Below are 11,684 nucleotides of genomic sequence, written 5' to 3'. Positions count from 1 at the left end.
GATGAGCAACTTAATAATGATGAAGTGGACAAAAACGATAGGGGAAGAGATTCTCATACAGCGTGCGTTCATTCCATGTCCATTCGCCTATTGACCCATTCGACTGTTCAACCATTTAGACAGATCATCGGTTATAAGCTTGCACCTCATTTTTTGTATTTTCTTTACGTTCAAGCGCCTTTATACAGGACAGGCTTTTACGGTGGGCGCCTCTTCCAAATGTCTTAGCGTTTCTCATCTTTTTCTAATTTAAATAATTGTGCAAATAAATGCAGTTGAATTTTTACATAATTTAAAAAACAACACCGAAAAAAAATAAAGTACTCATTTAAATTGATGATTAAAGTAACGCAACTTGAACAAAAGTGAACGTCTGGTGCTGCTGTGGTTGCTAAGAGGCGCGAATGCGGATATGTCTGCTCGATTGGCAGATGCATTTTCTAGACAACTTTCAAACGATTTTTTATTTATCTTTACTTTTTATCTTAACCACTAACTAAGGTGTAATAATATTTAAACAATATGGTTAAATGACAGTCAGCTAAGTTTGCCAATACTGCATTTGTTGTTTGGATATTTATTTGCATGTGAACTGTCTGCATATTGGTAACGACATTTCACACAGTAAATTTAACTGAAAACAACAAAAAAGAATACTCATAAGTTAATAGGCTGGTGCTTTTTAACAGTTTTTTCGCATGTTCTACGTATTCATGAGGTTTTTAGCACACTCACTTTTTTTGTGGAAAATGCTTGGTACCATGTAAGGCAGTCTTATGCAATCACAGTCACTCATCACCAAAAATTCATTGCAAGTATTCCTCGTTTGATGCAATTTATGTAAATATCTCGTTCCGTGGGCCCCCAAGCGCAACTTTTTTTGAAAAGTGTTGCAATCCCATTGGCCTTTGAATCACGTTTAAGTTTTCAAGTCTCTGCCTTTACGGGAAGCTGCTTAAAAATCGAGCGAAAGATTCCAAATCTCGTAAGAGTTTTTTTTTATCTCGATCCAGGCTTTTTTTTTCTTCTTTTCTTGCTGAGTGAGGTTTCAAGTACTGGCTCAATAAAAAGTTACCTAAAACTATCGCAAGACTTCCCCTGTCCAGCATGGTTTTTCAAATATCTCTGGACATCTTGATCTCTGCCCCATCTAGAAGCAATGTTTAGCTAAACATTCCCCTTTATTGGTTTCCAAACTATATTCAAAGTTTCAGATCCCTAGATTATCGGGAATTTATTGAAAACTAGACCACAAAGTTCTCATATTCGTACAAGTTTTTTAAATATCACATTTTGTGCGCCACCTAGAAAAAGTTTTGTTCCGTCATGTTCCATTTCCATCGAGTTTAGAAGTTTGATCGATCGCTAGTTTGTGCTGAAATTTTTCCGCCAAACTGTAAAGGGACCTAGCGGCATATTATGTAAAACGCAACAAATCATATTTTCTCGTTTGAACCAGAATTCGCATAATACCAGAAAATTCATTCGCTTCAGTGAGTGACAGTTAACCTGAGTGGCTTAGTGAAATTTTTGATATTATATAGTGGTGAATGCGATTGTCAGTGATTGCGACGAAAAGTGTCACGGCGTCATACATAATCTGGCCCTTAATATAAGACGACTTTCAAAACTTTAATACTAGGCTTGAAGATAAATTAAAAACTTGTCAATTGTTTTTGTTTGTGAAGTAGCAAATTTGCCAGTCAAACAAACCACCGCTGTATAGCTAAATGGTTAGCACAGCATGCCTAAAGCGTACTGATGATGAAGGCTTAGCACCCTTCGAAATGGATCTATCTGCGCAGCTATGGCAGGTTGTCTGAAAAATTTTCTACTTACTATTCCAAAAACAAAATACAATTTTTCAAATTTAGAAAAATTAAAAAATAACAATAATTATCATTAGAAAAAAATTATTGTTCTGGCCTTGAGCTCGAATCGAACCTTGAATCACTTAAAAACTTGTCGATAAATTAAAAACTTGTCGATAAATTTAATTTGTAAGATAGTGATCAGATACCGATAAATTGACTTTTAGTGTGTGCATATATAGTTGCTTCGATTTTTTTTGTTTATTGAACTAAAATATTGATAGAAAAAAAAAATTATATGAAAAAGTCGTTAATTGAAAAAAAATAAAGAAAAATAAAAGTTTTTTTTTAATTTTTAAGGGAAAAAACTGCCAATTGACAAAACCAGATTCTTTATTGATGAAAAAAAAAATCATTTTTTGATCAAAAAATTTTTTTTGAAAAAAAATTTTACTTGTGGAAAAAATATTAAATGTTAAAAAAAATAAGTATTTTTATTGAAAAATTTCAAATTTTAATTTTATAAGACTGAAGAATAAAGACAGACACTGATAGTGCTTATAATAGAATAATTGTTTTTTATTGTTTTCATATTATATATATATATATATATAATTTGCTCCACATTTTTTTTCTTTTGATATTGTTCATTGAGAAAAAAATAAAACATATTGTTTCTTAAAAATTTGTCAGTTAAAAAAAATTTATTTATTTGTTCCTTATGTGTTCATATGAGTACAAAATAAAAAAAAAAAATTAGATGCTAAAATAAAAAACCAATTTATAAAAAAACTTGTTTTTTAAGAAAAAAAAACAAATGTTATTATTGAGAAGTATTTTAAATTTCTTTTCTTGTTAGTTCTTAGTTCAAAAAACTATGAAAGATATCTAATTTATGAGAGGTGAAAGAGAAAGGCTTATAGTAAATTTTAGATTTACATCAAAGGTGCAGAATAACTTTTTTTATGACATTCGCACTTCGAAAAAAACTGCTAAAGATATCTAATGTATGCGAGATCAAACAGAAATATTATGCTAAATTTCTTTTCCACCGAAAATTAACACTGAAGATGCCGAATAACTTTTTTTATGGTATTAACACAAATTTAATAAAAAATTTTTGGGGAACCAAAATTTTTTTAGGAAATAAAAAAACTAAGAAAAGCCCAATACTTATTAAGAAAGAAATAAAGTTTTTAATTAAAAACAATAAAATGTGCATATTTGTTTTTTTAAAGTTCTAAAATTGTTTTCGATTTTCCAAAAAACACCATTAAAGATATCTAATTTATGAAAAAAAGATGTTTGGTAAATTTTGATTTACAAGCTCAAATACTGAATTTTTTTACTGCGTTAAAATTTTCTTTAAGGAAAAAAGAAACAAATTTAAAAACAAGAAATTTTTTATTAAGTAAAATATTAAAATTTTTTAAAAAATAAATTAATGACTTGAATATTTTCGAATTCGAATAAAATTGATTTAAGGTATCTAATTTATGAAACATTCAAGATTTCTGTTTTCATAGGCATTAAATCTAAATTAATTTAAAAAAAAAAAATAAAAAAAGATTTTTTAATTAATAACAAAATATTTGTTTAGTACATTTTATTAGTACTTGAATTTGTTGCTTATTTAAAAGAAATGTCTTTAATAATTTGAGAAAAAATGAAATAAGGCGACATCGAAACACAAAGGCAACAACAAAGGAGTGACTTTGGCTGAATGTGTTTGTCAACAGCTCAATCATCGCAAGTGTGCGGGATCGAATCTCAATCCCGGGAAAAATAAAATATTTTTAGTTTAAAAAAACATTAACTCTTAATTGTTTTTCCAATTTCAAAAAGAACCGAATGGTTACTTGTAAGTTATAAATTTCGCGCCGTTGTAACGGCTCCCACTGTGCGCCGTGAAAAAGTGGTCTAGAGCCTAACGTTGCTCATACGACCTGCCCCCATGCTGCCATCGACTAACACACTTTTGTTTTTGTTTCTATCATGCAAAAACCCTTGGCTTCCTCATACAATTACTAAAGCTAAAAGATAATACAAACATAATTTTAAGTAAATTATTCAACAAACCTGTGATAAGTAAATATCCAAACAGGATCAAAAGCACCGCCGATGTTTTATACATTTCTATTGACAAATTAAATCAACGTCTTCCAGTTCGGTCACAACAACCAAATTTAAATCAAGCCACAAGTGTCAATAACAAAAAGGAAACGATCAATTACAAACCGATTTATTAGACTAATAACGCGTCATTTAATTCGAAGTGAATAAAAAAAATCAATGGACCACATATAAAGCACAGTTACAATAATGCAACACGATTGTAATAAAATAAAATGAAACAAAACGACTGATACTGCGATTTATTTGAAAGAAAGTGCAAGAATTAGTTTAATATGTGACACAATTGTTGAATGGTGTGACAAATTCAGGTAAACAAATCAACACACGCATACATATGCACTGTACAAGGCAAACAAATGCGAATGACGTGTGCAAGAGAAAATGAAAAAAACTTGAATAAAATGTTATGTAATACGGGTTGTTGTCACATGGGCGTGTTGCTGTTGTTGTTTTTGTTTGTTAAAGTTGCTATTTTTACAAATTCTGTTGTTAGATGTAATTATTGTTGTTGTTTTTGTCGCAGACAATCAAATCAAGTGAGTGCTGCTTGTCTACTTTTGTTGTAGTTGAGGTAGGACAATTTCCACAAACTCACATACACAAACACACACATTTACAAATGCGTCAAAATTACAATCACATGCGATTATTTTCGAATCAAAATTCAATGAAAAACAAAAGACAACAAAAACTCCGTCAAAGCTGCGAGTTGACGACGCGAATTTTGGTTAAGATTGCTGTCTGGCTGGCTGGCATTGTTGCGGTGTTAGTTGTTGTTGTTTGTATTGTTGATGTCGCCAATTACAGCAGCGTTGCGCATGCGCAGTGTTTGCAATAAAAACAGGTTTCACTTATTGTTGTTGTTTTTGTTGTATTTGCTGATTTTACTGATGCTGCTGTGATTTGCGGTTGTTGTTTTTTGTTTTTCGGTAAAGCTGTGAATTATGTTGCTTGTATTGTAATATTAATGAAAAGTTGTGGGTAGCAACTTGTTTTGTGCTTTTTTTATTGTTTTCATTGACAATAGGTGACAATTTTTTTGTTCCTTTTTTAAGTTATTTTTTGTTGCTGCATTGTTTTTTAATTTAATGATGGGCGCTGATTTTTAATTGCTATTTGTCTTCAACTTGTTGGTGTTGTTTTTTACAATTGAGGTCGTGTTCAGTTTTTGAATGTACTTTGTACTATATATTTTTTATAGCTTTTTTTGCGAATTTTCATAAAAAATGTTTTATGCTGCTTTTAGTTCTGCTGACCTTTTTATTTGTTAATTACATTTTTAGTTATAACTTTTTAATTTAAAAACACGAAACACTAAAATATATAGTCGTGTGTATGTTTTTTAACTTTTAAATTAGAATTCTTAAAATTATGACTCGGCCGAAAACGTCGAAAACTATCATAAGATATACATTAATTATCTAAAATCAGTTCCGAAAAGAATACTGGAATTATTTCAAGTTATGTCGGAATGAGCCGGAGATAATGCCGATGTGATACCCAAACGAAAACAATCACGAATTTCCCCGAAGTAGTCCCGTAATGACGTCTAAACAATTCAGATATGATCCGCAATGCAGAAATTATTCTGAAATCGTGCGAACTAATCCCGAATCAATTGCGAAATCAATATAAAAATGGTTTGGAAATCGTCCCGAAATCATTCCTTAAAGGTCTTGAAATTCTTCCGAAATTACCCTAAAATGATGTGGAAATAGTGAAATCTATTCGAAGTCATCTCGTAAAAGGCCCGAAACTATCTGAAAACAATATCGAAATGATACAGAGATAGTCACGAAATTATCCTAAAATAGGTCTAATAATCTTTTTAATTTCTATTTGTATTGAAGTTGTTGTTGTTTTTTGCAATTGAGGTCCGCAATATTCCTGAAAACAAACAAAGAATATAACTGAAGTTATACCGAAACTGTGCTTACATAGTCGAAAAATGGCCCAGAAATGGTTATCTAATCTAATTAAATAAATATAAGGCGTGATAACCTTCTAAGAGATTTTAGGCCGCGCTTCTCTTCCAACTTGAGTCGTACTCCTATTAATTTTTCCTACAAATTGGCGGGATTAGACCTACATGTTTCATGCCGACTCCTAACGGCATGTGCAAGGCAGATGAGTTTTCACTGAGAAGCTTTTCATGGCAGAAATACACGCTTAGAAAAACTGATGACCAGAGCATATTAACTCTTTTTATTTGTTTGTGCTTGCACGGTTTGAAAGATACCTTAGGTATGTCCCCGACTAGTTTCTTGGAAGGATGTGGCAGTTGCTTAAGTGCTGGGATATTTGAGCCCATCAGGCATGAGGCACATCAGCGCCACTGACGATCAAGCTTTTTGGAATTCCTTCCTACAATTTCTAAATAAATCAATTTAAAGTAACACAGCACTCCATTTAGCTAAAATACGGGAGCGCAACAAATCTCATCCATTAAAATAAAATGAATCAGGCTAAATCAGGCGAGTTCGTGACATGCACGTTTTGGTGTTTTCAGCATTTAAAAGCGAACACAGCGTTTACATGTTCATTTGCCTTGCTTTGGCCAGTTTGCAATTAGTAAGCATTAAAAAAAATATATTTACAGGTTTTGGTGTGGTCGGTCAAACAAAGCTGACAAATGCTAGTTGTAGATAAAGTACCCAAACTTTAAAGCAACAATAAGTACAGTTTGAATTATTGCAAGTTGCTCCTATGAAAGTTACTATTTGAAAATCTAAAGCAAAAATCAATGTGAAAGCAAAATTGAAAACAAAAACAAAAAACGTTTATACATATACTGAAATGTAATACCTTTTACTAGCTAATACCGTTATTTACTTTCTCATGGCATTAAAAGTGATATGTAAATAGCTTAAGGTCTTCTAGTAAGATAAATTTAGTAGAACCGAAAAATTAAAACATTTGTAACGCAGTTTTTTTTTTAAAGAGTAGGTGATATAGATCATTTTTGTCGAACAAACTTATAGTGCAGCAGATATAGCTGCTTTTTTTTATTGCCTAACCGTTTACCTGCAAGGCCAATCCGTCATAATCGGTTTAATGACTTTTTGGGAGAGTTTTGTCAGAGGCGTCCAACCGGAGGGCCTATAACATAACTAATCCCGACAAAAACTTCTTAGAGATTGTTTCTGGGTACTTTTGGGACTATTCATTTATTTATTAGTCTACAAGTTGAACAATTATTAAAACTAAATATAATTACAACTTGAATGCACAGAAGTATGAAAAGTATAAGAAAATTTATACTACATGTATGTATATGTATGTCAGGATGAACTGTGATGCCGCGAAACGGGAATTGATTACACGGTGCTACAAAAAAAAAAAAATTCAAAACCCTTTTGAAGGGACCTAGTGTATGTTGTAGGCCTTGACCAGTAACTCATAGTAATGTGTTTCAAAATTATCTAAAACCCCCAAAATTTCAAGTTATTGTGCAAAAACCGTTTTTCATCTGTCTAACATTTGCACATTTGTTGCACACTAGACTGAGTCGAAAAAAAGTTGCTAATGTCCGCCCCTAAATTTGAAGATTATGTTGAGAGAGTTTCGGAAAAATTTTTTTTTTAATTTTTTTTGATCCTTCGAAATACAGCCAAAAAGGTTTTTTCATTGTAACTTGGTTATTTGACGTCCGATTTTTAAAATTGATATGTCATTATTTTGGCCTTGAGAAGCTTCACATTTCCGTTTAATGTCTTTTTAAGCTATGAAGTCGTTTTTATATGATTAGGTCAGCTAACAAAATTTTACCCCCCTAATGTATGTTTTTTTCCTTAGCAAACGAAAGTACTTGAAAATCAAGAAAATGTTGCTTTGAAACCATATTACTAAAATAATAAACAAAGAAATTATAGCACTTTCAATATTTATTGCAACTGTTATTTTTCCTGATTCTTATTATAATTAGACCTGAAACTTATGATATTTTTGGAGGAAAAATTGCAGGGTTTGCATTGAAAAGATAATGAAGATATGCCAAATATCATGAATAGGGGAAGTCAAAGTAAATAAGTGAGTCAAACCTGTTGTTTCGTATTCATAATAATAACACTACGCGACAAAATCACCTTTTTTTTTAGGTATTGGACACAACCCACTTTTTCCTAGAGATTGAAGCTTAAGTAAACAAAGTACTATCTCCGTTTTTCGAACTTAGCCTCCAAAAAATAGATATCGGCTTACGAAATTCGAAGTTCGAAATTCTACATTTCGAAATTTTATTTTTTTGTTAACGCGTTCAGCAAATTGAAAATGTAAAAGTGAAAAGTCAGAAATCATAGTCTGACTGTATTCAGAAGTCAGAGTCTGACTTTTCATCTCGTATAACAGCTGTTATACTAAATTTCTCAAAAAAAGGATCCAGCCCTTCTAATAAGGGAAAAGGGCGGATCACGCCCACATTTTTACTTGTTCAATTTGCTGAATGCGTTAACAAAAAAATAAAATAAAATTTCAACATGTAGAATTTCGAACTTCAAATTTCGTAAGCCAATATCTATTTTTTGGAGGCTAAGTTCGAAAAACGGAGATAGTACTTTGTTTACTTAAGCCTCAATCTCTACGAAAAAGTGGGTTTGTCCAATATCCAGAAAAAAAGTTGATTTTGTCGCATTATTATAAATACGAAACAACAGGTTTGTTTCACTTATTTACTTTGACTTCCCCTATTCATGATATTTGGCATATGTTTATTAACTTTTCAATGCAAACCCTGCAATTTTTCCTCCAAAAATATCATAAGTTTCAGGTCTAATTATAATAACAGTTGCAATAAATATTGAAAGTGCTATAACTTCTTTGTTTATTATTTTAGTAATATGGTTTCAAAGCAACATTTTCTTGAATTTTCAAGTACTTTCGTTTGGTAAGGAAAAAAACAAACATTAGGGGGGTACAATTTTGTTAGCTGGCCTAATCATGTGAAAGCGACTTCATAGCTTAAAAGGACATTAAACTGAAATGTGAAGCTTCTCAAGGCCAAAATAATGACATATCAATTTTAAAAATCGGAGTCAAATAACCAAGTTACAACGAAAAAACCGTTTCGGCTGTATTTCAAAGGATCAAAAAAAAAATTAAAAAAAAAATGTTCCGAAACCCTCTCAAAATAATCTTCAAATTTAGTGGCGGACATTAGCAACTTTTTTTTTGTATGGGGGCCAACCCAGTCTATTGCACACATTGCCCACAAAAGGCGCCCCGTTTTTCGCGTTTTGTTGTTGAACACACGACAAGTATTTATGTTGCTGAAAGACTTAGTTAAAAACAAAACCGCGCATGCGTAAGTGTTTTGTAAGTTAAAGAATGCTTTTTGAGTTTACCATAAAGACAAAATTGGTAATGAGTGTTTATGTAAATAAAAAAAAAACACGTTTTCAATATTTGTTTTCTAATATTCAATTTTTTTTTTTTTTTTTGATGTGAAAGTTTTTCTGTTTGCCCTTCTATCCACATTGTTGCGCTTAAAGATCACTTGGAGTTAATTTGTTGCAGATCCGTAATGTAGTTGCCTTTAGTTATTATTCTAAAATAATATTTTTTTACATATTTATTTGCTTCGTTTTCAACATTTAACGATCACGTTCTAGGTCACAATTTAAATACTTGCATTATATTTTGCAGTTTTTATTGATCTTTTTATAACTTTTATTTGCAAAAAATTGATACTGCGCTCAACATCCAAAGGCCGATCGTTTCATTCGAATGTCATTCTCAAACTGAATTCACCACTTGAAAATCTTTTACTGCGCTTACCAAAACACAGATTCATTATTTGGCGAGCACCATTACCACCATCAACACAAAATATTACAAGCAACAACAATGACAAACATAATAGCAGCAACAATAGCTGAAGCAGCAGCAGCAACATCGTCGGCCTCCGTTAGTGAGTCAGAGCCCCCGTTAAGTGGTGATACTAACTTACTACCCAACCTACTTGTGCTGCTGGCCTATTCATTGTTGGTCGATGTCTACTGATCGTTGTTGATCGCTTTGCTTTTTGCACGGTTTGATTGCTTGCAGTTTTTGCTTACTTACTGTTGTAGGAGCGTTCCATGATTGGTAGGCAAAATATAGCACCAAATCTTACAGTTTTTATTCTCAACTAGGAACAAACCGTAACATTTTCAAACAGAAATGTTAACTATTTTTGGAATAGGTTGATCGTTGTCCGATTCCAGGAAAAAAATTGCCTAAACATTAACCTAAATTTCATGCATTTGCTCAATATATTATTGGAATATGTCGGTCCTTGCCCTCCTTCACAGAAAAAAATTTTCCTAACTATTAACTCAGGCAAAAAGCTGTGTATGTACCAAAAAAAAATGAAATGATTTGTCACTATTTTTTAGTGATTTTTTTGGTCTAAGCTCACGTGAAGTTGCGAAAAGAGAAACTGTGTAAATCTTTTTTAAGTACTTTCTTTGGGTGCACCATGAGCTTAGCGAAGTACCCTCGTAAAATCGCACTTGCACTTCTCTGATTGAAAAGTGACTTGGCTGGTATTTTGTTGTGTATAAGTCGCTAATTAGTTGCGAGAGGAAAAACTTTGTCACTCTTATATTAGGGCTTTTTTTGAGTGCTCCGCTAAGTAGGCGTGAAGTTTGCGAAGCAGCCCTAACCCTTCTCTGATTGAAATGCGACTTTTTGGGTAGATATTTTTTTCGTATTAGTGGCTAACTATTTGCGAAAAGTTGTGTAACTCTTTTTTTCGCAACAAAACACCAGCTAAGTCCCAAAAAATGTATACAATTTTAAAGTACAGTAAGTGTAAACTAAGATATGCACAAACAAATATATAGGGATACAAACAATAGAACAACGAATATGTCGTCATCCAACATTATGATTTGTTGATCCCAAGTATGCTGCTAGCGGAATAATTTCTGTACGCTGCTTTCTTTCATGTGCGCCGTGAGACTTGCATTTTGTGTTGTTGCTTAAGCAATAAATTGCGATATGCATATGCGCATTGGTCTGTGTCACTTTTAAAATTAATTCTCTTATCATTAGGCGTGTTCATAATGTGGAGCATTTCCATGGTGAAGCGCTTATTATATTGTTTCTATAGTAACATTCTGGAAATCGGGATAGTGGCCCGTATCCTTACAGTGGGCCGTTAAGGCCGTTTTATTTTCCGAAGCTTTGTTCCTAAGTTTAATATTGGACTTATGGCCGGAAATCCTTGTCTTTAATTTTAATTTTGTTGTCCCCACATATACCTTCTCGCATAAGTGAGACCCGTCACCGTTGCATGGGATTCTGTACATTAGGTTGGATTTCTCATCCTTTGGAATTCTGTCCTTTGTATTACTGTAAATTTGTTTCAATGTATTGTTGTATGTGAACGCTATTTTGACCTTTTCTTTGTCATATAAATCCGATCTCTTGATCCTCTCTGCTATTCTTGGGACATAGGTTATCGCTTTTTATATTTTGTTATTTGCTTCTTCGGGTTTACGTTCATTACGTGCTCTGGTATAGAAATTTCGGACCAGTTTATTGACCAAGCTACTTGGAAACTCATTATCCTCTAGAGTTTTTTTGATGATCGTGATATTCTTCTTGTGGTACATTCTGTCGCTTATTGTAAGTACCCGTCTTATGAAGCTTTTGGCGGTATTTATTATTGTACTTAACATAAATTATTCCGCTAGCAGCAGACTTGGGATCAACAAATCATAATGTTGGATGACGACATATTCGTTGTTCTATTGT

The 11,684-nt window shown here is 32.3% G+C and overlaps 1 protein-coding gene across 6 annotated transcripts in view; it reads right to left on the bottom strand.

Annotated features, from left to right (window-relative positions):
• The window catches only part of LOC137238233 (uncharacterized), a 44,597-nt gene extending 34,726 nt beyond the window's left edge, over positions 1-9,871 (bottom strand). Inside the window, exons 1-2 of one of the 6 annotated variants that reach the window (XM_067763004.1) lie at positions 9,720-9,871; positions 3,891-5,203 (exon numbers count right to left, since the gene is read on the bottom strand). In XM_067763004.1, coding sequence (XP_067619105.1) covers positions 3,891-3,945 — 55 coding nt within the window. In that variant the 5' untranslated portion in view covers positions 3,946-5,203; positions 9,720-9,871. The other 5 variants (XM_067763002.1, XM_067763000.1, XM_067763001.1 and 2 more) reach the window with 5 other exon arrangements.
• Positions 9,872-11,684: the final 1,813 nt, after the last annotated feature.

Source organism: Eurosta solidaginis, chromosome 1, assembly GCF_040869045.1.
Source record: "Eurosta solidaginis isolate ZX-2024a chromosome 1, ASM4086904v1, whole genome shotgun sequence".
NCBI lineage: Eukaryota > Metazoa > Arthropoda > Insecta > Diptera > Tephritidae > Eurosta > Eurosta solidaginis.
This window is presented reverse-complemented; position numbering and strand designations above follow the sequence as displayed.